This window comes from Scleropages formosus, chromosome 14, assembly GCF_900964775.1.
Source record: "Scleropages formosus chromosome 14, fSclFor1.1, whole genome shotgun sequence".
Taxonomy (NCBI): Eukaryota; Metazoa; Chordata; class Actinopteri; order Osteoglossiformes; family Osteoglossidae; genus Scleropages; species Scleropages formosus.
In genome coordinates this window covers 2,125,527-2,150,249 of record NC_041819.1, presented here as the reverse complement: position 1 = coordinate 2,150,249, position 24,723 = coordinate 2,125,527, and the positions used below count along the sequence as shown (strand labels likewise).

The following is a 24,723-nucleotide window of genomic DNA, read 5'->3' as shown; positions in this document are numbered from 1 at the left end:
AGCAGCGCTGGCTGCGCCTTGAGCCCTCGCACAAGTCAGATGTGATAATATTTCCAGTTGCCCACACAGAACCTCTTAGTTATCAAATATCAATACTGATTTTTCTTTTTTTTTTTTTTTTACGGTTTTAATCCCAAATTCCAAACTATTTTAAAATTTACTAACAATTTAACTTTGTCTGCTCATTCCCTCAGATTAAAGCACCTTTTCTCTCTGCACAGGATTTACTGTAGAACCACAAGTCAAAGCCTGAGGTTTTTAATTTTAAGTGGAATTTTGATCCCCCCCCAAAACAAAGTGTATTTTAACTTAGTGATTCACACAACAGCAAAACAGTAATCCAGCAATTGAAAACTTTGAAAAACCCTGCTTATGTTCAATTTTCTGTCATTTTCTTTCTTGACTATATGTTAAAATACAAAAAGAAAAATCTCTACTGTTACAAAGCAGGTAATTTGAGAGAGAGTGTTTGGTAATTTAGTTTTATATACCTGAAACATTTCTAAAGACAAAAATTTTGGAAAAGCAAAATACCTTGCAATACATTTTATTTTTATTCGTAGCCACATTTTAAGCTTTCAGTTACAAATATTCTCCCCAGTTTTCAATCTGAAAAGGTTGTCTTTACAGCAGTACACTAATCACATGAAGAAAATTCACGCGGTACAGATTTGTGCTACAGATTAGGTTTAAGGTACAATGCATGGCGATAAACCGTAATAAGCCTGTGTACAGTTTTCTAGAGGGCTCGGAGGTGGAGAGGTGTAACCCGTGCAGGAACACTAGTAAGTAACTCTCAGAGTACAAACAGGGTCTTCAACAGATGGATGGCTCCTCCACAGCCTGTGCTCCTTCTGTCACAGCTTTCACACACTTGGCCATGGTCTGGGAGGCCCTGCTGATGGGGTCTGAAGACAAGGGTTTAAGCACAGAGGTGAGAATGACATACAGAAGGAAGGAATTTCCAGCACTTAAGCCTAACATGAACTGGACAGTCCCCTCTGTTCTGTAATTACTTGCCATGTTCTCACATTTTTAAGGGTCTGGAATTTATCGGTGGTGATACTGTATTTACCTGTCATGTAGAAATCTCTCACTGTGAGCTGTGGAGGAACCAAAGGCTCAGAGAGGAGTGTCTGATTCACAGCCTGCGGATGATGGAGGAGACAGCATGAGGAAAAAATGGTCCTACTGACTTACTTTCTATACCCAAGAGAGTAAATACTTAGCCAAAACAAACTAGAGCTTAGATTAACCAAGAACCCTGTATTCTAGATTAACAAACAAAAATAAATAAACGGTAAGACTTTTAAAGTTGTAATTTATCTGCTCATTCTTGGTTTACACATTAAAAATCACTGCATATTATTAGGTCATTGCATAATATGTTGCAAAAATAAGAGGTTTCTATAACAGTAGCATAAGTGTTATTGCTCCAATTATGTGAAATTTACTAAAAGCTTAATTAAAGGGCCTATTAAGTCATGAGAAATACATTTAAAACCCGGACAAATTATAATGCTCTAAGGAGACAATGTTCGTGGTGGGGTACATGGTATAGCGCTGACCTTAGACAGTTCGTTCGCTTGTTTGAAGTAGTTGGCCTCCTCCACATCATCATAACGCACCAGGTTTGGTGCCACCTCCGCCAGCCGGTTTCGCACCTCATCCAACGTGTCATAGGGAAGTGTAATGCCAGCCAGCTAAAAATAGTAAAATCATTGTGAACTACAAGTGAAAAACTCGATCACACGTTGCAGAGAAGGGAAGGTACTTGAGGAAGTGGGCATACTTCAGAAATGGCTCTGATGATCTTCCAGTCCTCTCGAGCCATGCCTGGCGAAGTCACTGCCACTCTTGTCTGCTGAGCACGACCTTCCGTGTTCACGTAAGTGCCGCATTTCTCTGTATAAGCTGCCCCAGGCAGGATTATATCAGCCATGGGGGCACCGATGTCTCCATGGTGGCCTGGGAATAGAAACAAAGACAAGTCACATTTGCAACCTAGACTTCAGCCTGGGAAATGTGTAGATAGCTTCTTTGTATATTCCTGGACTGGATGTTTGGATGAGTGCGAGTAATACATCTCGCCAGAAAGTCAGCTGGGTGTGTCGATAATTTGAATTATCTAGATTTATTCCTTTACCTGATGCTTTTCTTCAAAGCAACTTACAACATTAAGGTTCTTACAATGATTTACTGCTTTTCTTCATAGCACTACACTATCTGCTGCCTTCATGATGAAATAAAATTAGGCTCTTATAATTCTGAAAAATATTCTGTGTGTATCTTCATTATGTGGTTGATGACAAATTAAGAGGGCCAACTGGTATAATTCTCTACTCCTGTTTAAGGTGTAAAAGTCAGAGAAACTCGGAAAAATAATATTTATTCTTCAGAAGTTTTTGTGTTGACACTTGGGAGTGATCAGTTTCTTTTAAACAAAACACAAGAAGATCCCTAAACAGGTCTCAAAAAATACAGTGCTTTGTAATTTGATAGCATTCAGAAATTTTCTAAGGTTAATCCTGAAATCCTCAGACTAAAGGAGAGTAGAGTCGGAGCATAACTGACCTTGATATATGATCAAGCTGTTCTTTGGCAGGTCTTGTCGGGTGACACAGCCTCCATCTGCCCCAAGTAGAAATAGCACCTTGGGTGGGTTATTCCTGATGGCCTCCACACCAGCTTTGTAGCCCAAGTCCAGAGCAGCCACCTGACTGGCCACCCTGCAGACACAGCCCAAGCAAACACAAACAAATCTTAAAGGTCTCATCCTACCAGAGGTCATGAGCAACGAGGAATTCTCTGGAACTGGATGCATAAACAGTATCCTCAGATACCATCCCTAAGAGATAATTTTTCCCTCTTCTTAAGACATAAAACCAGTTTAAAGTGTATTACCTGTGGAGGACATTGAGAACTTTCCAGCTGTCCTGCACACCACTGGTGACACGGACATTCTGGGCAATGGTGGACACCAGGGAGTGTACTGCAGCTCCATCGTCTCTCTGCAGACATGCACTGCCCAGCACCACCACTGGGTGCTTGGCCTGGGCCAAGTTCTGTTAAAGCACAAAAAAAAAAAACAGTTCCTACTTGAGAGTTCAGCTGTGGTTGCGTTGTATGGCACTGGTGATCCTTCGTAAAGTGACAATCCCCCCATGTAGCATCTGCACATTACCTTGCAGAACGGATGTGTCCCAGCTACAATCTCCTGGAGTACCTGGGCAGACTCCCCAAGGTGCTCATAGGTGTAGCTCAGGTCTACCTTCCGTCCTACTAGTGCCACCTGCAGGTCATTGTGGAGCCAGCTGTGACAATTTCAATTTTTTCATTAGACCCGCGTAAAGAAGTTGATACTTTTACTCATACGGCTGAAAGCATTCTGCATGAGGGCTTCGGGTAAAGTACTATTACAAAGGGTTGAGCACAGAGTCTCTCCTTGGCACATAGCTTGACAACATTCAAATCACAAGACTATTTCCTTAACCACCACAGCACCTGCTGTTTTAGTTAATCCTAATTATTCCCAATCCCCAAAAACCTGTGTGGTACCAATGCAATCTCTCATACAGGTGACCTACCCTTGTGTACCTTGCAATTGCAAATTATAATTGCAATCTGGTTTTATCAACACAAGCCCCCTTGAACAGACTATAATACACAGCAGCAATCCCACATATCTCATCTGAGAACTTTTACCTCTTCCTAACACGAGCACTGAAAAGAGGTGCCTCATAGCGTGGGTTGGTGCCCACCAGAAGAAGCAGATCAGCCTCTTCGATGCCACTGATGCGAGTGTTCAACAGGTAGTTTGAGCGAAGGTCAGTCCTGGTGATAGATTTGATACCTTGTTCAGTATTGTTGTAACTAAGCTTCTGCTCTCTCTAATTATAATGAAAGTCTCACTTAAATTTCCCATTACACCCTTGTAATTTTTTTTTTTTTTACCCAGCTCCAGCCATGGGGAAAACCTCCTCAGTGCACAGATTGTCACTGTTCAGCTGGTTCAGCAGGTCTTTCAAAGCAATCAGTGCCTCTGCATCCACCAGGCCGCCCACAATTGCTGCCACATCCTTCCCCTGCGCACCCTGGAGCTGTGGAAGAGAGAAAACACTGATGGCACACAAGTATGGCCAAGATATTCCCACAGAGCATGATGTCCTCACACAATGTAAAACCAGGGCATTCTTTATGGATTTTTATTTTATTTATTTATTTATTTATTTATTTATTTTTAAAAACAAAACTCAGTATGATGCCCAACACTGCTAAGATACATACTGCTCCAGCCACTCGTGTCAATACATCCTCCCAGGAGGTAGGCACCAGCTGCCCTGAGATATCCTTCACCATGGGCTGAGTTAACCGCTGTCGCTTCAGCCCATCATAAGCAAACCTGGAGTCAGGTAAAGATTGGCCTTTAGTGAGAGAATGGCAGAAGTGCAAACTAGCACCCCCCTCCCCAAAAAACACACTTACCTGGTCTTGTCTGAGATCCACTCCTCGTTGACATCCTCGTTGAGTCGTGGAAGGATCCTCATGACCTCACCCCCTCTTGTGCTCACCACAATGTTACTTCCCACAGCATCCAGTACATCAATGGATTCAGTCTTTCTGTGTGAACAGAAACCTTATCGTTAACCAACTGAAACCATAAAGGTAGCAGGAACACATATGGTCATGAAAACAGCTCATCTGAGACCCAGCTTGATCCCATCACAGAGTTCATTACCACAGCTAATCTGTTCTTTATTTTTTATCCCAGGAATCCATCTTTTTTGCCATTCAAGCAAGGTGTTGACTTACCTGGTTTCCCAGGGCCGGGCAGTAAAGGCATAGGGCTTGGATGTCAGTGCACCGACAGGACAGATGTCAATCACGTTCCCTGACAACTCGGACATGAACATCTTTTCCACATATGTGCCCACTTGCATCTCATTGCCCCTACCAGTGGTGCCCAGGTCATCCACTCCTGCAATTTCACTAGCGAACCTTCAACACAAAGACCAACTTAGTGAATGCTGGTTGTCTTCCTCTGGTAATATATGTATGTGGCACTTCCTGCTATCTCAGAAATTGGTGTTTACAGCATGAATTTTACTGGGAAACATTATAATTATTGCCTTTGTTTTTGTTTGCAAAAGCAGGATGCCTCAAATCTCTATTTCACTTGCCACTCCTATGAATATAAACATATAAAGCCCCACCAGGAGGCACCACCCACCGAATGCAACGTGTGCACTGGATACAGCGAGTCATGATGGTTTTAATAAGGGGTCCAATGTTCTTATCCTCAACAGCTCTCTTCCCTTCTGTGAAGCGGCTCCTATCACTGCCAAACATCATGGACTGGTCCTGGGCAACAGAAAGACTGAATAACATGATTTCAGAACACAAACAACCTTTGCAAAGACAGGACATGTGACTTCAACTTTATTCCACAAATTTACCAGACCCTAGCCTTCTATAGGAGGGAGGTCAGACAGTGAAGGTATTTGTTTGTTTTCAGTCTACATTTGCTGGAATTCTTAATTAAACTATTTTAATAGTACATAAACAAAGTGTTTTAGGTGGAAATAAGGAAGCAAGAATTTTTCTTCCTTCAGGTTTGCAGCCACACAGTGGCGCAGCGGGTTTGGCCAGGACCTGCTCTCTGACGGGTCTGGGGTTCGAGTCCTGCTCGGGGTGCCTTGTGACGGACTGGCATCCCGTCCAGGGTGTGTCCCCTCCCCCTTCCAGCCGTGCACCGTGTTGCTGGGTTAGGCTCCAGTTTGCCGCAACCCCGCTTGGGATGAGCGGTTTCAGACAGTGCGTGTGGTTTTGCAGCCACTCGTTTCTATATATTACAGTCCGGTCTCACTGTGGTCATGGGTACCTGAAGATCGCACTCCCCTCCCTGGTCACAGATGGGGCAGTCCAGGGGATGATTGGCCAGCAGGAACTCCATCACACCCTCTCTGACATCACAGACATAAAGCAAAATTTGGAATAAATAAATGTTGCATTCTTAATATAAAAAAAATTTCTAGAAATTGTTAAAAAATCTTAAATCATGGTTTGCTGTTTAGTTCAGGGGAAAAGGGAAAAAAAAAATAATAAAATCAGCTATTAGCATCAGGGATGGCACCTCTATAGGATGGCATCCCACTTTATCCCAGTGCACACCTGGCTTTCTTGGTTTTCTCCGAGTTGGTCAGAATGTTCCAGCCCTTCATGACAGGCATGGCACAGGCAGCCACTGGCTACAGGTGAAGAACATTCTCTCATGTCACCACATATATGGGAAATTACACTGTCCTGTCACCACACTTAAACATAACATTTTATACTTTTATTTTCTCCACTGCCATGCACAGTTAATGGTTAAATTAAGGCAAAATTATCAGAATCATTTCAACCTTTAAAACTGGAACCATCAGAGTGCATTTCGAAAAAAACTCAACAGCACAAAAATAAGAGAACTTATTACAAATGCACCACATGCACATGTGAATGTGTTTATTGAAGACCTTCCCACACTGGCTTTACTATATTTCTGCCACACTGGTCTTATATGAGGCCACAAGGAGAAACAAGGCTAATTAGATAACATACAACTCAACTATGTTCTGAAGGGCACAACAGGATTTAGATCTTCTAACACCATTACAGCAAGCCAAAGGAGCCAGTGTGTGCTCTTGCCAACTGAATTTATATTAAGTACCTTAGGAGCCTTCTCTATCTCCACCAAACACATGCGGCAGTTCCCTGCCACTGACAGACGTTCATGGTAACAGAACCGTGGGATCTGCACCCCCACCTTCTCACAAGCCTGTCAAAGGACAGGGGAGAGAGATCAATAAAGCACAAAATTTACGCCATTTAAATTCAAAGCATTTTTTCAGTTTTAATACATCCCATCAAACCTGGATTAAATGTATTTTTAATGTAGTAAAAATTGGCTATGTCTATATTTAAAAACTGAACAAGTTAGAAAATTCTTGCAGTAGACAAGATTACCTGTAACACTGTGGTTCCTGGTTCTACCAGGACTGGCTTCCCATCAACAAACACCTCCACAAGGTTGCTGGCTGTTGTGGCAGCTGTGCGAACTGCTGACACACAAGAAAAATTCTCAGTCTTTTACAAGTTTGCCACTGGTCTCCGCTTCCAGTCTAACACAGTACCATTACTGTGTAATGAAGTTACATATATAGATATAGATATATATATACACGCACATATATAAACATAACATGTACAAATATACACAGTATACTTTCACAACAAATGTACAGTATACTCCTTTCAAATTTCGTGCTAAGCACTTTCAGACATTGATCCAGCCAATGCCCATCTCCTAACCATAGCTGGTACCTGGCAACTTACTGTAATCCTGCACACAATACACAGCACAGCAGGGCCATAAGGACACCATTTAAAGCTCCTGTGACTGCTGTGCTTCATTGGGCTCCCTGGTACCTCATCGACAAGGATCAAGGAGGCACAAAATGTGAGACGCAAACATATGCAGAGGACACACAGGAGGACATACATACCATTCCCAGCGGCAGCTCCATATCCTTTGGTGTGGGCGACCCCGGAAAGCGCGCGGCTAACGACGGGCAATCGCAGCATGTCGCGGGCTGGGCAGAAAGGACACGACACTGAGCATCAGGCACTGGCGCAATCTCATTGCAAAATCACATCAAGGCTAAAAAGTCTCTCCTGTTTCTAGCCCTGTACGGCCACAGCATGCATCATATCCATACCAGCTCATGGATGTTGAGCGGGTATAGAAGAACGCGCTGTAGTGTTTTTCCAGCTTCGCTGTCGCCAGCCACCAGAGCTCTGCACTTGTGGATGTTCCTAACTGCCCCGTTTTTAGGGAATAAGCCGATTAGGTAACCAGCTTGCAAATGAACACCCTGCAGTAACAGGTCAATTATCCCTGTGACGACCTAAGAAGATAACACTAAGTGAGAAAACTTTTTACTTTCAAACAAAAACGAACCACACGTTCTCGAATCGTATGAACCCAACTTAGTTAAGTGCATCCGTTTCAAACTTTCCAGGTGCCTTTCGTCTACACACACACAGGTCCACATCCTCCATCAATAATAAATAAACTGGCCAGTTCTTCACACTAAAAGAACACAGGACAGCTCGGCATGATAAACAAGTCAGTCCGCTGTGTTTTAGACCACACAGACTATTGACTGAAAGTGTGCATTTCTTTGTTTTTTTTTTTTTTTTTTTTTTTTTTTTAATTAAAATTCACATTTAATTGGAAGCAAAAGCAAGCAGTGAGTGAGGGACAGGAGGAGAATGATTTTTTCTGTCAGGAGGAAGTACCCATGGCATCACTGTACACATGATGATGATACTACAACTCAGATCTCACACTGCCGCCTTACACATGTGTATTAAGTAAGTTAGGGACAAAATTATTTTTTATTCCCATTGGTAATAAAAATGAAGCTCCGTTTGCACATTTTCACTCTGACATCATTGTTACTCGTTAGCTTAGCCAGCTAGCATGTCAGTCAAGGACAGAGAGAGAGCGAACAATGATTGTCTATTATGTTCACTTCTTTTTGTGACCTTGCCAGTTAGAAAAACAAATAAAAAAATTCTATTAACGCTTAAAACAGGCACGAAAGCTACTGAAAATAAAACTAAGCTTTAACACAAAATAGATAAAGCCGAATGCAACACTACCTTGTCGCTACTTGGCCTTCCAGATTAGAGCAGCAACACGACGTCACACAGTAATGGCGGCTTCGGTTTTAGCCGTCAAGCGTACGGAAACGCACGAGCCGGTTGCCGATGTGACGTCACACAGTTACGGCAGCTTCGGTGAGTACAGTCTGAACGACGGAAAGAACTGAGAATATAAACGGCTTTCTCTACAAATTTAGAACAAAACAAAAGACGAAATACATATTAATTAAGTCGAATAAAATATACTGTACTACTTATGCATTTTTTTAAAATGTATCTTAAATACTTTTTCGCAATTGACCTTTAACCTTGTTTTTCGTAACTTCCTGCTGCCTTTGAAAAGATGCACGTGACGTGATGTGAGGCGTCCCTTGTAGTAACAGAAAAGTTGTGGTTTGTGTTTCTGTACGTGGTGAAGTCGACTAGTAAAAAAAAAAAAAAAAAAAAAAAAAAAACTCTTTCACATTTGTGTGATGCGTGAATGTTGCTTGTCTGATAATATAATTGCTGTATCACGGCCATTCCTTTGTCGGCTATTACATAGTGTGTGAGTGAGTGACACTCACCGCCGCGCATGGAAGTGAGTCGTAATTCAGTGTGAAAATGTTCGGTATAAATCATGATATTTTATTCCCAGGTTGTGCGCAACAAAACCATGACAGGCTGTTTGTTTCTTGGACGAGGAGGAGGTGGAGGTGGAGTCAGTCCTTAGTCCACAGTATAAATTCGCCACGTGTGGGAAAAGTCGCTCTCTTGCGTCACGTGCTGTTCCCGCCGGAGCGCACGAGGAGAGCCCGGCACGTGTGTCCACGATGGAGAATGATGTTCCGAAAATCATGTACTCGCTGCATTCAGAATCTGCCGCCTTTTCCTCGGTTATACAAAATAAATCAGACAGTTCAGTTGTGCCGGATGCTTCATTGGATTGGGTTCCTGTATTTCGACTAGTGTAACACCCTGATGTTCTCACTGCAGACGAAGTGCGCCAGAGAAAATAATATCCATGCTGTAGAGTGTTTTCAGAGCGCTTTTGAGGCCCCTGTTCACCACAACAAGGTGAGGTAAGTGCTGCCTAATTTTCCTGTGTGCCAGACTGCTTTGTTTGCACAACTTAAGTCTTTGGATTTGAAGGCTAAGTGATGATCCTTTTCACCATCTTTCGCCTGAGCGCATGATGCACAGCTTTGTAAACCCTGACTGGCCTAAACTGAGTACTTCTGAAGACACCAAAGTAGTGTGCATCTTTCTGACCACCTATTCTCTCCTTACAGCATCCAAGGTGCTTCTTGGACCAAGATCCATGATCTTCTGTCAATAGTGTAAAGTATCTCTTTCCTTACTGTAACCATGTTAGTCTTGTGGGGTTTAGTTAATTTTTTTTTTTTTTTTTTTTTTTTTAATTTTGTGAGACCCAAAGGTTGCAGGTTCAAATCCAAACTCTGGATGTACTACTTTTGAGCAAGGTACTTACTCTAAATTGCTCCAGTAAAAAATTACCCAGTTGTATGGATAAGTGTAGATAGATTAACACTGTAAGTTTCTTTGGGGGGGGGGGGTGTCAGCGAAACAAAGACATGTAAAGGTGTACAGATCTTGCACCCATAACAGATCAGCATGGCAGTGTTAACTGGTGCTGTGATTACATTTGCAGCGTTTTGGCTGAGCTGTGATCGACATGGTTTGATCTGATCGCTGCTAGCTCTGTATAACCACACAATATTCATTAAACAAAGTGATCTTACTGTTCTTGGTTCCAGAATCTACATTTATTTCTCAGTGGTCCAACAGTGGATGACTGTTGGAGATGTGTACAGTCTGAGTAGCTTGTCTATAACTGAAGGAGGTAGTGTGTGATAAATGCAATAATACAGTCCTTTTAACTTTACAATTTTATTTGGTGCATAGATGGATAACATTAATTTGACCATGCCTGCAATATTTGCAACCTGTTCATTTGATGAACCATCATGCTTATTATACTGTATTTTCAATAAAGTACCAACAACTTTAAGTTTTGCCTCTTTCTTCATGACTTCAGTTAATGCTTTGAAGGCACCATTACTAGTGCAGTGGTTGAGTGTCATATTTCAATGGCAAAATATCCAGTATCCAGATACTGCTCACAGCATCAGCATTGATGTCCGTTGCTGTCTTAGACGGAAGATTTGCTTTGCGTCCCCCCTACCACACTTCGGTCCTTCCCCTTTAAATCCTCGCGCTGGAAGCGGGCACGTCACGTCACCGCTGCTGTGCGCGAGAGCTGCCAGTGGAAACTTCCGACGCGGATGGCGGCGCGCGGGTGAGTGCGAGCGCGCGAGGGGGAGCGGCGTGAGCCAGCGGGACGATTCGCGTCGCCGTGTCGGTAGGTTTCCGTGCAGACGCGTTAATGCGATCAGTTCGCTTCTGCGGTGTTTACATTTCGTGGACTAGTAGTGGTGCAGGCGCGACGGACGGGCCTCGCGGGGCTCACTATACATAGTACTCGACAAGCAGCTCCGACACGAGCCCTCTCTCGTCTCGCCGTGACGGCCGTGCAGGTGCAGAGTTAGGACTTGCACCAAAGCTAGTGTACGTTGTGTCCGTACTTCTCTATGTCTGGGAAAGACTGTGTTCACGATGCTTGCGACAGTAGGTTGTGTTTGTGGCCCGCATTAGCCGTTAGCCTAGCTCACGCCGTGCGCCAGCCAATGAGCGCACTGGGCCCGATCACGTGCAGCAGGAGTTTGAAAGACAAACCGCCCTGTCAGGTGTTTCTGGTTCCTTAATCTCATCTAAAAAGAAAAAACTCATCTAATTATCTGATTTTACTAGTGTGTGGAACGGGTGCGCTATTCTATTGGTTTGCAGGTGAGTGAAGGTTAATAAATTGTGTGCCATGAACATATTTGGGATGGGATTGCGTTTGTTTGTGTGATATGCGTGATCATGAGGGGGTGTAGCGGGAAGCGCTCGTGTCGCAGTGCCTGGACGGTGCTCTTGGACATGGGTTCGATCTGCGCTCTGTCTCATTCAGTGTCTGTTTTCTCCGTGTACAGCCCTCAGATGTGTGTTTCAGGTGAACCTGTCACTGCCAGCAGCCCTTTGTGTGTGTGTGTGCTGAGCGGATACGTGTTGGATGGTTTTGAGCGCTCAGTCACATTCACTGGATCATGAAGGAATGTAGTGTGTAGCTTTGGAGAAAAGTGCCTGCTGAATGAGTAAATGTTGCCTGAATTAGTTGGAATTATTTAGTGCTATTGAGTCACTTCTCAATTCTGACATGTGAGTTAACTTTAAGAATTTCTTAAATCATTTTCCTTTCACTTTTGTCCAAGCCAACACCACCACAAATTACCCAATTTACAAAGCAGGTTATTCGTATTTGCTCATGGTAAGTGGTGTGATTCACAACTGTGGCAGCAGGAGTGGGATCTGAACCTGCAACCTTCTGATTGCATAGCTACAGCCTTAACCACTCCAGTGCCTGCTGCCTTGAAGTTTTTTTAAAAAGGGATGGAATACGTGTAACTTCTCTAGGACTAAACAGAAATTGACAGTTAAGTCTAATATAACACATTAGTTTGGAAAATTGTTGATTTGCTCTAGCTGACAGCATTAAACTATATTGGTATTACATACTACAGTGCAGAACAGTAAAGCATGCTTAATACCATTGTTTAAGATGTTTTCCTTTTTATAAGGATTGGTGTAGTGGTTAGAGCTACTGTCTTTAGACCCAAAGGTCACAGGTTTGAATCCTACCTCCAGCTGTAGTACCATTGAGCAATGCACTTATTCTAAATTGCTCTAGTAAAATTACCCTGCTTTATAAATGGGTAAATAATTGCTGTTGTCAGTCGATTTGCAGAATGTCAGCTAAATGAATAAATGTAATGGGGAATAAAAAAATGATGTAATCTTCTGTGGAGCTTTGTCCTGGTGGTCTGCTTCTTGTGTGGATATTATTGAAGAGCAGCTCAATGAAACTCTTTCTGAATTAAAAATTATAATTCAGCCAGGCAGCATTATTGCATGCAATAAAGAAGTTTAAATAGCTTCTGAAAAAGCGGTAAACATCTCAAGCCTATATACCAAAGCAGGAGGGAGATCTTCACGCACATGTACCATCATCCAATAATACTACAATATGGGTATGTGAAGACAGTGATGTACTGGTTGGCAGAATGTGGCCACCGAATTTGGCTGTTTGTCGATGTTCCACAAAAGCTGACGTATATTTAAAACCTGCATTTAAAGTTTAGCGCTTAAACAGGATAAAAATGGGAAAACTTTGTGTGTTCACAGGCTAGAACAGAACACCTCCGCCAAGTAAATGGATGTCGTGTCTTTAGATTGGGACGCTCTGAGAAGCATTTCGAAGTGGACGGCCGTGTCCTGAAATGACTTGTACCACTTGAGCTGGGCCTTAAGCAACTTAAGCTGGGACATAGAAGAGGTACATTTTCCATTATGCCACGTTTCCCCAATGAGCGTTTGCAGCATTCATGGACGACCTCTGTTGGATGAGGACCTCGAGCTGTTTTCTGCAGATTTATGTTAACGTGTAAATCCTGAGAGCACGTTTTCTGTTTTCGGTAGATGTGGCACCAACGCTGGCTGTGATGATGGCTGGTGACCGTGGATAGTTCACTGTCATGTCCCTGCATACGGTCACCTGACTTGTCTTGATTTCTGTACTGCTTCCGGGCATGTAAGTATTTGTCCCATACTGTCTTTATCTCAGTGTTACCCGGCTTGTAGAAAGTGTACCTTTTAGAAGACTTTTAGAGATATGCAGGATGTCTCCGGGGGAGTATAGCTTGCATTTGCAACCTTTAGTCTGATGTCTTAACATTGGTCAAGAACCCATCTTATCAACCCTGTTATTTTTGTTTATGGACATGCTGTTTTATTATTTGTTACCACTTGTTTTTTCTATGTGAGTTGTGTGTATGTGATGTGCACATCCGTACTACCGTGGTATTTGTCAGTTGTGTTATTTGTATATCCTTTCTTCCCCCCAGACATGCGATAAGACTATGCCTGCTGAGGAGCACTCTGCACCCTCTGCTCAAGGTGAGAGTTGGAACAGAATGGCAAATGGCAGCAACTTTGGGAAGTATGGATAAATTACTTTGGCTAAAGTTGCTGACTCCTGAGCAGGAAGCTTCCTTTTTTTTTCTGTTTCAGATCAATGTCAGAGTTCTTTCTAAATGTGCATTGTAAGAATTGAGTTGGCTGCTGATGAGATTAAAGGTCTGCTTACTCTCGATGTTACAGCAGATGCAGAACATGGGCAGACTGAGACTCCCAGTAAACTGGAACCGCTAAGCAGGTGAGTCCGAGCAGCGGCCGCCAAGCGGAGAGCATGAAACAACACATGGAACACTGATTTGGGAGTTGCACTGAGATTGAGTGGCTACTTCTTGGGCCTTGTGATGGTTTAACTCACACCAGTGCTGTATTCTCATGGTCCACAGGAGCAGTGTGACTGACCAGCCCATCCCAGGGCCATCCAGCACTCCTCAGAGGCAGGGCTTCTGCAGCTGCTGTCAGGTCATCTACAGCAGTGTGGAGCAGGTAATTTTAAAGAAACTGGCAAAGTAGTTTTCTTCAAGGATCCTTCATATCTGTGTGCAGAATAAAAACACGTTACAAATTCAGATACACTGGTTCTTCACCTTAACGCAACTGGTACTTGTTTGCAAATCCAGAGTCACTGACACAATCAGTAAAAAGTGAAGAATACAGACACTTTCAGGTTACATTTTATTGAAACCTTAGATAAAGCTGTAATTAAAAAAAAAAAAAAAAAAAAAACGTATAACTTTAAACATAAAGTAATCAAAAATACCTTTTATGTGGTTTTACTATCTACAATTTATTTGGGGTTGGTCGCTGACTGTTTACCATAAAATCTTCATAATAAAGGTGTACATCAGTTAATTTACATAAGTTCTGTAAAAGCCTTGAATGTTGCTATTATAGTCTAAAAATACTTTGTAAAACTCAAATATTTCTATTAAAAATGAATTTTAATTAAAAATGTTGTCTCCACAAACTCCAGTGCTGCTTGTTGACTAATTTGTCCTGTAAACGTGTCTTGTTATTGATCAACCGCATTCAGGAACACCAGGCGTGACATGTGAACACTGTGGAACTGAGCTGCATGCGTTTTATTGCCATTTGTCATCTAGGCATGAAAATACATTTATGCATTCATAACTTTATGAATATTCCATTATAAATGCATAAATGTATTTTTTCCAAACCGATAACTGGAGGAGCCGCTGTATCTAGTTGGTATGAAGGTACTCTGTGCAGGACATGAAGTGTTTAAGTAAATTAAATTTAGACCAAAAGATGATCAGACCAGTATGTAAGCAAAGTAATTTCTTGCTGCTTAATTAAACTTACCTGGAAAATATGCAAAAGCTTCTTATTACAGGGATTTAGAAGATACCTCACTGGCTTTGTGCGGATCTGACTTTTTTAATGGGTAACTGTCACCTCTTGTGGTCTTTTCTGTAGCATATCCTGAGCACCAGGCACCGGCAGGTGGTCAGCGGTGCTCGGACGCACACAACATCCGGCAGCCTTATGGAAAGATTCCTTCAGGATGTCATACAGCACCATCCGCACCGCTACAACGACACCAGGTGAGTATCCGGGCAATTATTAGCACCACTTGGAAGGAATCCATGTACTATTTAAGGGAACAATAACGACAAGCTGGGATCTGTAAGGTGACAGGCTCAAGTCCATACCATTCTACAGCACCAGTCATACTACCTCTCCCACGCAGCCACATTACACAAGTCCCCACTTGTATTACCACAACTAAAAGTGACATGAAATGATTTGAGGTGGCACAGCAGCTAGTTTCCGGTTTCTTCCCACAGTCCAAATATATGCATTTTTGGTGAACTGGCGACTATAAATTGCCCTTTGTATGTTTATGTATGTGTGTGGCCACCCTGCGAAGGCCTGGCGTCCCGTTCAGGGTGTACCTCCCTCAGCCTTGTACCCAGTGCCTCCAGGATAAGCTCCAGTTTGCCATGGCCCTGTTCAAAAATGGTTATTGAAATGGGATGGATCAACGAATTGGTGTAACCTTGTTTTTATTTATTGATTAATTTTAGGGAATTTGATTTTCACCGAGACATAAGGAACATTACACCGTGAGTTATGACAAAGGAAGATCTGACAATGGAGCCAAAGTCACACGTTTTGATTGACGCAGTATATGTGTCCATCTGTTTCAGGTGCCAAGGGAGACATTCAGTTCAGTTAGACTTGCTGTGAGTTTTGCCAGTCAAAAAATTGCCCCACGTCAGAAAGCACTTAATGATACTAGAACAACAAAGTCAGTCCTTTTAGTAATTTCTTTAGTAAATTCAGGAGAAGGACATATTAAAATTAAAGGCATTTTTGGGAAATTGGTAAGTTTTATTGTAAGGTGAGTATCTTAGTGGTGATGGCAGAAATTAACCTGAAATTAGAACTCCTCTGCTTAAGAAATACAGGGGTCAGGAGTAACTGTGAAGAATGTGCGACCTGCTGATGGTGACTGGTTGTTCTTACATGGTGAAATGTTACTGACGTCATTTGACTAACTTATTTATTTAGTTAAAAATTACTGACAATGTTCATCTATTTACATTCATTTACCCCTGTATCCAGCTAGGTTTTTTTTTTTTTTACTGGAGCATTTCCCAGCTAGTATCTTCTTTGAGGGTATCGCAGCAGCAGCAGAATTCAAACCAAGGCCTTTCAGGTGGAAGGTAATGGCTTAAACCACTATGCTGCTCACTGGTTGCTTCCAGACCATTAAGTAGTGCTGTGTCTCTGCCCTTACAGACCCACCCATGCTGACCTCCCTTCTCTGAGCACACCCTTAGTTCCAAAGGAAGTGCTCTCTGATGTGTGCTGCACAGAGGAGGATGATGGCGACACTGTGGGCACCCGGGAGGAGATGCTCGGCTCCGATGAGGGCTCCTGCCTCTCAGTCTTTGTGGAGGATGTAGGTGCTTCCCGCAGAGAAGGTCTTCAGGAATGCAGGACAGGAGGTGCTCAGGACGTTCGTTCAAAAACAAGTAGCTCATCAGATGGAAACAGGGTCAAGATGCGTAAGAACCAAACATTTGAGGATACAGACTCTCCGATGCAGGGCTTGTTTCACAGGACTAGTGGCAGGTATGCCTCAGCCCAAGTTCATCCTTGCAGCCCTCAAGGTTCATCCTCTGGCAAGCAGTTAAGGCCACCTGTCCAACTTCATCGAAAAGCTCACCGGAAGACAGATCGCCGGAGAAACAAAACTGACTCCGATTCCTCCAGTTCGATGGCTCTGAAGGATACGAACACAAGACCGGCTGCCCCTCTTGTGCGGCCTTCGCTGCAGGATGTTCACAGGGTCCAGGCTCCCTCCAGCAAACTCTCTGAAACAGTTGCAGATGTGATAGAGGAGGTTATCGAAAAATACTGTTACGGACCAATCTCTGCTGAGAGACAGGATGACGAGGACAGTTTCCATTTGAGCCTTGGCTCAATCACCAAGCCTTACTTCTCAGACTCTGGGCCAAGTCTACAACTGGACATTCCAGACCAAGATTTATCAGAAGGCCCTAAACCGGCAGTCAAAGATCTTGGTTGTCTCATGGAAGTGCATCTAAATCTAGAGGATCAGAAGTACAGAAGTCAACTACATAGTGCGCTGAACCTGACCCCTGGATTGGAGGAGAACTGTACTGTGGGAGCAGTGAGAGCAAGAGAAGAGGCCCATGAGGAGGTCCTGCCTGCACTGCCACATGTACCTCCATCTTTTGTTGGAAAGACATGGGCCCAGGTCATGCATGAAGATGACCTGAAGATTGAGGCAATGGTGCGGGAGTTTAGGGAAGGGCGCTTCCGATGCTACTTTGAAAGTGAGTCCCTGGCAGCGTTTGGAAAGAGGAGTGATAAACGAAAGAGGAAGGGTGGCTTGGCACAGAAGGAGGAGTGGGAAGGTGAGCATGTTCTGCCCCTAACAGATCACCCAGAGGATGACTCTGTTTGCGGTAGGGTGTTACGGAAGAGTGCAGGGCGCAGGACGTGGAGACTGGCCTCCCGCTGCCAGGTGGTAAAGGTTAGCCACAGCACCCAGACCACCTTGCTGACCAGCCCTGTTGTCAGGCCCAGGGCCCTGGAGAAGTCCTCCTTTCCCGCTGAAGATTTTGAACCTCAGCAAGACCCTGCCATGGAGAGAACACCTGACATGAAGACTAGGCTGTGCCCTCTGAAACTGCCTGAGGCATATTGGAAAATCATGACCCCTCTGCAACCAAAAACGGTGGTCTATGTGTTGTCCTCCCCTGACTCTGTAGAAGTTCCCTCGAAGCCCATCACCATCAGAAAGGCCGGAAGGAAACGAAAGTCCTCTGATGACAGTGTATTAAAATATAAGTACAAGAAAACCCCCCTTAAGTATTATGATCCACAGTCCAATAGGATCCTCAAGACTCCGCCCAAGGGAGTGGCAGTTGGCAAGCCCAGCTCGCTTCATCACGTCCGTCAGCTCTTCCGGAGTCTCAGTCCGGACATCAACAAGGAGAAGCAGTTTGTCGAGCAGAGGGATACACGGAGCTCTTCGAAGCGACGGGGAAGCAGCATCGCGGAGCTCTGTGCCTCCACTTCAGGCTCGTGCCTAGAGAGCGCAGGAGCTTCTGAGCTGGGCTCCTCGGTCTCCAGCAGGAAGGTGCTTTTCAGCCGCTCTTCCATTTCCAGCAGTGGTTGCTTCCTGCCAGGGTCCCGCACTCCCACCCCTTCCTGTACGGACAGCACCAAGAGGACTCTGCCCGCCGAGTCCAGCGACGTCGTCCGAACCAGGGCAAGGAGAAGCCCCAAGATTGGTAGGCAGGGCGCCCAGGTGGAGTGCCTGAAAGAGAAAGGACCCTCCCCTCCCTACAAGCCCAGGAAGATGCCTGCCAGGTTGACAGCTAAGAGAGGTCGGCACAGACTAGAATTCCCTGCGAAGTCCTGCGGTCGGGGTCGGCTGCCCAAAACGATGGACCACGGGAAAGATTCCACTCAGGGTTTCCTACCCAAAGTGAAGGCCAAGAGCACCCCCCCGCACCAGGCGGTGTCACAGAAATCTCCTGTTAGAATGTCCCCCAAGTCAAAAAGCTCTGTGAGGGCTTCCTCTCAACCTCCAAGTCTGCAGAAAAGGAGGTCAGGAGCACCAACCAGGTCGTCCAACAGACATGCCCCTGCTTCCCTGGTCACGCACAAACTGAGGAAGAGAGTGAAGAGATAGAGATGGAACCGTGACCAGTGGTCAGCTGTCATCTTTCCCCAAGGGGAACAGTACTACTTGATGCACTAATGTCCCGTGTTTTGCCCCCTTTTGGGGTACTGTGGAATCATTGTCTGAGCCAGGGAGGAAGGAAAAACATTAGAAGGTAGATGTTAAGCGCGGTAATGATTTGCACAGAATATGGCTCCAGAGGAAAACGTTTTGTTCTTTTTACAGTTTAATCAGGTTAATTTTTTTAAGTTTGTAATAAATATTTTTCTCCAAGATTTGTCTATTTAATTATTGTAAGTTTAATTAAAAGTTTTCCATGATGCAAATTGACTATCGTGTGTATTTATACCTGCAGGGTATTGTATATAAACTGTAATAGTTTATGTAAAGTAGATGGGAGAGTACAGCAGATAGCACTGGTGCCTCATCTCTAGCGGTTCCTTCCCACAGTTCAGAGATGTGTTTCGGCTTAATCAGTGATTCGAAATTTTGTGTGAGAGTGTGAGAGAGAGGAATTGCTCTTTTTACCTTGCCCTTATACCTTATGTTTCCAGGACAGGCCCTGAATCACTGCAGCCCTATGTTTAATAAATGGTTATTAATAATGAATGTATGGCTATAAAGTATATTATGGGCTCATATTTATTTCCCATCAGGGAACAAGAGGGCTTAGTTCGTACAGTTTTTCAGCTTTAGTTTGTTCCTTTAACTCTCAATTTCTGTTCACATAACTATTTGTTCCATTTTTCTTCATTTTACTATATTTTTCATGGACAGTGATTCAGTAACATTTATTCATTTAGCTGATGCTTTTCTCCTAAGTGACTTACAATTATTTACACATTTATACAGCTGGGTAATTTTTTACTGGAGCAATTTATGGTAACCTTGTTAACCTTAACCTTGTTCAAGGGTACTACAGCTGGAGGCAAGACTCAAACCTCTGACCTTTGGGTCCAAAGGCAGCAACAGCTCTAACCACTACTTTACCAGCTGCCCCTGTTCATGTCCTTTCCACGTTCTACCTTGACTCACCTTAGAGAAGCAGAGCCGGTTCATCAGCTCTTTTTCATCAGGGATCCCGTGTGTGTGTGTCTTGTAGAAATGTATTCAGGTGAACAGGGTGACTTGTTCCGGAAGCCGCAAGTATTATTTCTATTATATTAAAACTGAAGAAAAACATCCCTCAGCTGGTCAGTGCTGCAGAAAGGCAGTGCCACAGCACCTACGGTACGCGCTCTCGTCAACCTTTGCTTTTTAAAGCCCAGGCGCATTTGTCCCTTTATTCCAGGGATCAGAGCGCAGGTGTTTCACGCATGTATGTGTACACGCTACGAGGCCAGCGCTGCTGTGTGTGGCGATGAAGCGGTGTGGGGAAATGGAAGAGAGCCAAGAGTGAAGAGGTGAGGATGGGGATGGGAGCGGCGGGGTGACGGGTGTCTGCGCAGGGCTTTCTGCTATAGCGACAAAAGTGTCGGCGTGAGCAGGAAGCGCTGCCCACCGCTGTGGTTTTTGTGCTGAAGCAGGAGATGTGAGAATGCTGCTCTGGCACCTTGCTGGAAGCCAGAACGCATTGCTGACTCCCACGGCCCGAGTGTGCAAACGAGTCCAGGCAGACGTCTCCTGCATCCCCAGTGTGGCGCCCGCATGCCTGAGTGTTGTTAGCTTGTATTATTTTTATTGACCTTCATTTATCTGACACAAGGGGGTGTGGTGGCACGGTGGGTCTGGGGTTCAAGTCCCGCTCGGGGTGCACAGTGGTGGGCACTAACCCTCCAGCCTTACGCCCTGTGTTGCTGGGTTAGGCTCCGGTTCACCGCGACCCCGCTTGGGACAAGCAGCTTCAGACAACGTGTGTGTGTGTGTGTGTGTGTGTGTGTGTGTGTGTGTGTTATCTGACACGTTTGTTCAAGGAGACGCTGAGTGTTTGATCATCAGTTTGCAGAAGATCATTTTACCCATTGATTCTTGCTGTACCAGTTCAAGCCGGTAAGTACCTTGATCAAGGGTACAACAGCAGGAATGGGACTTGAACTGGGGACCTTAAGGCAGGCAAATCATAAGTTTATGATGAGCTCCATAACCATAATAATATAAAGCAGTGGGCAGAGCACAAATGTTACACTGTGCTTTGCACATACAGTTTACTTTGAGAAGTGAGCATTGGAGGTTCTCAAAAAGTACATTTACTCACTTGCAGATGCTTTTCTCCAAAGTGACTTCCAATGAGCTCTATGCAGTGTTATGAGCCCACACACCTTATTCACCGCGGTGACTTCACCTGCTAGATACACTACTTACACTGGGTCACTCATCCATACATCAGTGGAACACACACACTATGGGGGAACCTGAACAGCATATCTTTGGGAGGAAACCGGAGCACCGGGAAAACACGCGAACTCCACACAGACCGAGTGGGGATCGAACCCACATCCTCTTGCGCCACCCACGCGCTGGGAGACAGCAGCGCTACTTGCCGTGCCGCCGTACAGAGCTACAAATACACGCCTCTCCATTCGTGCGCCGAGCCACACGGTTTGGGGCGCAGCCGCAATTTCCACTTACGCTATAGCGTATCGGCACGCGCGCAGCGTGTGTTTGCGGGAGCCGCAGCTCAGCTGGGGGCGGAGCTGGTGGAGGAAGAGGAGGGCGGGGTCCCGGAGCGAGATGCAGCACGAGGACCGCGTTCGGTGATCGCGGTGACAAAGTCGCCTCCCCCACCCCGCCCGCCATCCTTCCCTCCCTCTTACGCGCCGAGGACGCGGGAGGACTTTCACATCCACAGCTTCTCTCTGCCTCCAAGATGGGCCTCTCGCTCTCGCCTGCGTGGACACGTTAACGCGGAGATTTTTCTAGCCGTCAAATATGAATCATGCTTCTGACCCTGCTTGCAAATCTGCTCGCGAGCTTCGTCGCGTGCCGGCTGCCTTCGTTCGCCTCCGCTTCCGCCGGTACGTGTAATGAGTGTATCGTTATGTGTGTGTGTGTGTGTGTGTGTGTGTGTGTGTGTGTGTGGCGCGTGCCTCCCCCCCCCCAACGGTTCTTCCCGTGTGATCGTTACATCCCTGCAAAGTTACATGTCGCATTTTTGGGCACGGGTGTGTCACACACCGTACCCAAACCATCACACAGGAGTATTACTGTGCTTTCCCACTCAGAGTGGGAAAGCACAGTAATACTCCTGTGTGAGACGAATCCTTTACCACGTTCTCAAAATTGCACCTGTGTCACGTACTTCGAAATGATGTGTATGTCTGTAACCTTCGCTTGAACGTGTCATTTCACTTTCCTTCCGACCTCCTTCGCTCGGCCGACTCGCCTGATTCACCCGATGCTCCGCTCGCGGTGTGACAGTAGGTGGAATAAGGGCTGTCAGGTGTTTGCGATGCGTGGCAAGGCGCCCTGCAGGCCTGGGGAAGCTGCAGCGGCTGGCAGAATATGATCCGCTGCCGTCGGAACGGAAGGGCTCTTTGAAGGAGATCTCCCTCCTTTCCTGCAGATCACGAGGTGCTGAGCGATGCTGTGCTGAGGGGCCCGGGTCGGAGTGCTGCGAGGGGCAGCGACGACAGCACGCGGCCCGAGGTCGCCTACCCCTCCCGGCTCATCTACTACCTGAACGAGGACACGGAGAGCACCTACCGCGACCTGGACACCAGGACGAGGCACCGCCCCGACGGGGGCAAGGTGAGCCGTCGGGGGAGGGCGCTCCGGAGCCGGAGGGCAGGGGGATGCGGCCGGGAAGACGACGCGTGGTTCGGTGGGGCTGCGGGTGCAGCGGTCGGAGGGTGAGGGCAGCAGAGGAGAAACTGCTGATTGGCTGTTTCCCCCAACATCCCAGCATTGTCGCACCTGTCGGATGAGAAATTAACGTAGGCGACGGTTTGCTTCAAGATGTACTGTGCCTTGCAATTTCACTAAAATACCTATTTGGGTAGTGAAATGAGGATGTACTGTATTTCACGTGGAAGCGTTACTCTACAGTGAGCCGACTCCAGGCCAGTGTTGTCCACTCATTCAGTCTTTAATAGATGAGCATATGGCGCGGAAGCCTTGTGTCTCGTGCCTGGCTGGGAGTTGCTCAGTGTTCCCTGATTGCACTTGGTTTGGGAAATAGTGGCCCTGTAGAATGGAAAAGATCACGAGGACAGTAAACGGACCCTGATGGACTGATTTGTGCTTGTATATACCGTGGTATCTCACACACACACACGCACGCACTGGCTGAAACCGCTTGTCCCATACAGGCTCGCAGGGAGCCGGAGCCTAACCCGGCAACACAGGGCGTGGGGCTTGCAGGGGGGGGGGACGCCAGTCCGTCACAAAGCACCCCAAGCGGGACTCGAACCCCAGACCCTCCAGACAGCGGGACCCGGCCAAACCTGCTGCGCCACTGTACCCCTCTATCTTGGTATCTTTAAGACCCAGTGTTAATCAGCACAGATGTTTCTCAACTTATGAAACTTTTGTGTAAAATAAGGTCAAGTTCCTTAAGTGTCCAAGAACGGAATCACTTGTTTTCACGATTACCTTCAGATGCTTCACTTCCCTTTCCAGGTGGTCCACCTCGCCCAGGCCAGCTTCCAGCTAGAGGCCTTTGGATCCAGATTCATTCTGGATCTGACGCTGAACAAGTAAGTTTGGTTTTGTGTTTGCGTCTAGTTGTGTGTTCGCATCTTTGTGCTTGGAGTTGGATATATTTGCATTTCTAGTAAGGGTCATGAATGTGTGCCCTTTTTACTGCTGCTCTCTAAAGGTGTTGCATTATGTTGCAGTGTTTTAAGGGAGGGGGGCGTGGTGGCGCAGTGGGTTGGACCGGGTCCTGCTCTCCAGTGGGTCTGGGGTTCGAGTCCTGCTTAGGGTGCCTTGCAGCGGACTGGTGTCCCATCCTGGATGTGTCCCCTCCCTCTCTGGCCTTACGCCCTGTGTTACCGGGTAGGCTCCGGTTCCCCGCGACCCCGTATGGGACAAGCGGTTCAGAAAGTGTGTGTGTGTGTGTGTGTGTGTGTGTGTGTGTGTGTGTGTGTGTGTGTTTTAAGGGACCGTCTTCGTTGTCTGCAATAGTGGGTTAGAGTAAAATCGCTGATGTAATTGGATGGAGTTAGAATGAGGACTATGGTGTACATATCTCCAGAGTAAACGGTGGATTTCACCCAAAACCAGCTGTTCCATGTACCCGTGTCTTTTAGTACACTTAGTACTCTGCATATTTTGAAGCAGTCCACCTAACCTAAAGTATGAATTTTCATATCGGTGAGAATTTTCTTCAGAACTGACAAAATCACACACACACCCACACACACTGGCTGAAGCCGCTTGTCCCGAGCGGGGTCGCGATGAGCCAGAGCCTAACCCGTCAACACAAGGCGTAAGGCTGGATGGGGAGGGGGCACACCCAGGGCGGGACGCCAGTCCATCACAAGGCACCCCAACCCACTAGAGAGCAGGACTTGGCCAAACCCGCTGCGCCACCGCACCCCCTGAGGGGTTAATGTATGGAGGTAATTCTGATTGTACAGTAATACCTCGCCCTACGTCGTTAATTGGTTCCAAAGGACGCGACTTAAGCCGAAAAACGGCGGAAAACGAAATAACCCCTATAAAACCGATTTAGACCCCCTATAAACCCCTAATAAGCATTCCCCTTAAGTGTATGCACTTCAATTAACGCTAAAGTAAAGAGGAAAAAAAAAAAAGGCAGGTAAATAAGACAATTTTTTTAAGCATTTAATTGATTTATAGATTACAATATA

The 24,723-nt window shown here is 45.5% G+C and overlaps 3 protein-coding genes across 10 annotated transcripts in view; 2 read left to right on the top strand and 1 right to left on the bottom strand.

Annotated features, from left to right (window-relative positions):
• Positions 1-531: 531 nt before the first annotated feature.
• On the bottom strand, positions 532-8,801 carry ndufs1 (NADH:ubiquinone oxidoreductase core subunit S1). 2 transcript variants are annotated; one of them, XM_018765325.2, is made up of 19 exons: positions 8,707-8,801; positions 7,545-7,631; positions 7,006-7,100; positions 6,710-6,817; positions 6,172-6,248; positions 5,882-5,963; positions 5,231-5,361; positions 4,813-4,998; positions 4,486-4,620; positions 4,288-4,402; positions 3,955-4,100; positions 3,706-3,834; positions 3,185-3,314; positions 2,905-3,065; positions 2,575-2,729; positions 1,793-1,968; positions 1,569-1,703; positions 1,076-1,148; positions 532-908 (listed from the first exon to the last, which is right to left on the bottom strand). In XM_018765325.2, exons 2-19 carry the CDS (start codon positions 7,621-7,623, stop codon positions 817-819), a joined length of 2,205 nt encoding a protein of 734 aa, XP_018620841.2. In that variant the 5' UTR covers positions 7,624-7,631; positions 8,707-8,801; the 3' UTR covers positions 532-816. The 2 variants fall into 2 exon arrangements, with proteins under 2 accessions (XP_018620841.2, XP_018620857.2); XM_018765341.2 differs by having other exon boundaries at positions 7,006-7,097.
• A 343-nt stretch (positions 8,802-9,144) lies between these two features.
• On the top strand, positions 9,145-19,238 carry zdbf2 (zinc finger, DBF-type containing 2). 7 transcript variants are annotated; one of them, XM_018765284.2, is made up of 10 exons: positions 9,145-9,547; positions 9,685-9,770; positions 9,981-10,028; positions 12,994-13,144; positions 13,288-13,399; positions 13,713-13,764; positions 13,969-14,023; positions 14,169-14,268; positions 15,220-15,347; positions 16,549-19,238. In XM_018765284.2, exons 6-10 carry the CDS (start codon positions 13,728-13,730, stop codon positions 18,977-18,979), a joined length of 2,751 nt encoding a protein of 916 aa, XP_018620800.2. In that variant the 5' UTR covers positions 9,145-9,547; positions 9,685-9,770; positions 9,981-10,028; positions 12,994-13,144; positions 13,288-13,399; positions 13,713-13,727; the 3' UTR covers positions 18,980-19,238. The 7 variants fall into 7 exon arrangements, with proteins under 7 accessions (XP_018620800.2, XP_018620792.2, XP_018620807.2 ...); XM_018765276.2 differs by having other exon boundaries at positions 9,145-9,584; XM_018765291.2 differs by having other exon boundaries at positions 9,145-9,770; positions 13,041-13,144.
• A 2,419-nt stretch (positions 19,239-21,657) lies between these two features.
• Positions 21,658-24,723, top strand: part of adam23a (ADAM metallopeptidase domain 23a) — a 33,924-nt gene continuing 30,858 nt past the window's right edge. The window contains exons 1-3 of the mRNA XM_029257739.1: positions 21,658-21,924; positions 22,473-22,657; positions 23,528-23,604. Coding sequence (XP_029113572.1) covers positions 21,846-21,924; positions 22,473-22,657; positions 23,528-23,604 — 341 coding nt within the window. The 5' untranslated portion in view covers positions 21,658-21,845. The remainder of the gene's footprint in view (positions 21,925-22,472; positions 22,658-23,527; positions 23,605-24,723) is intronic.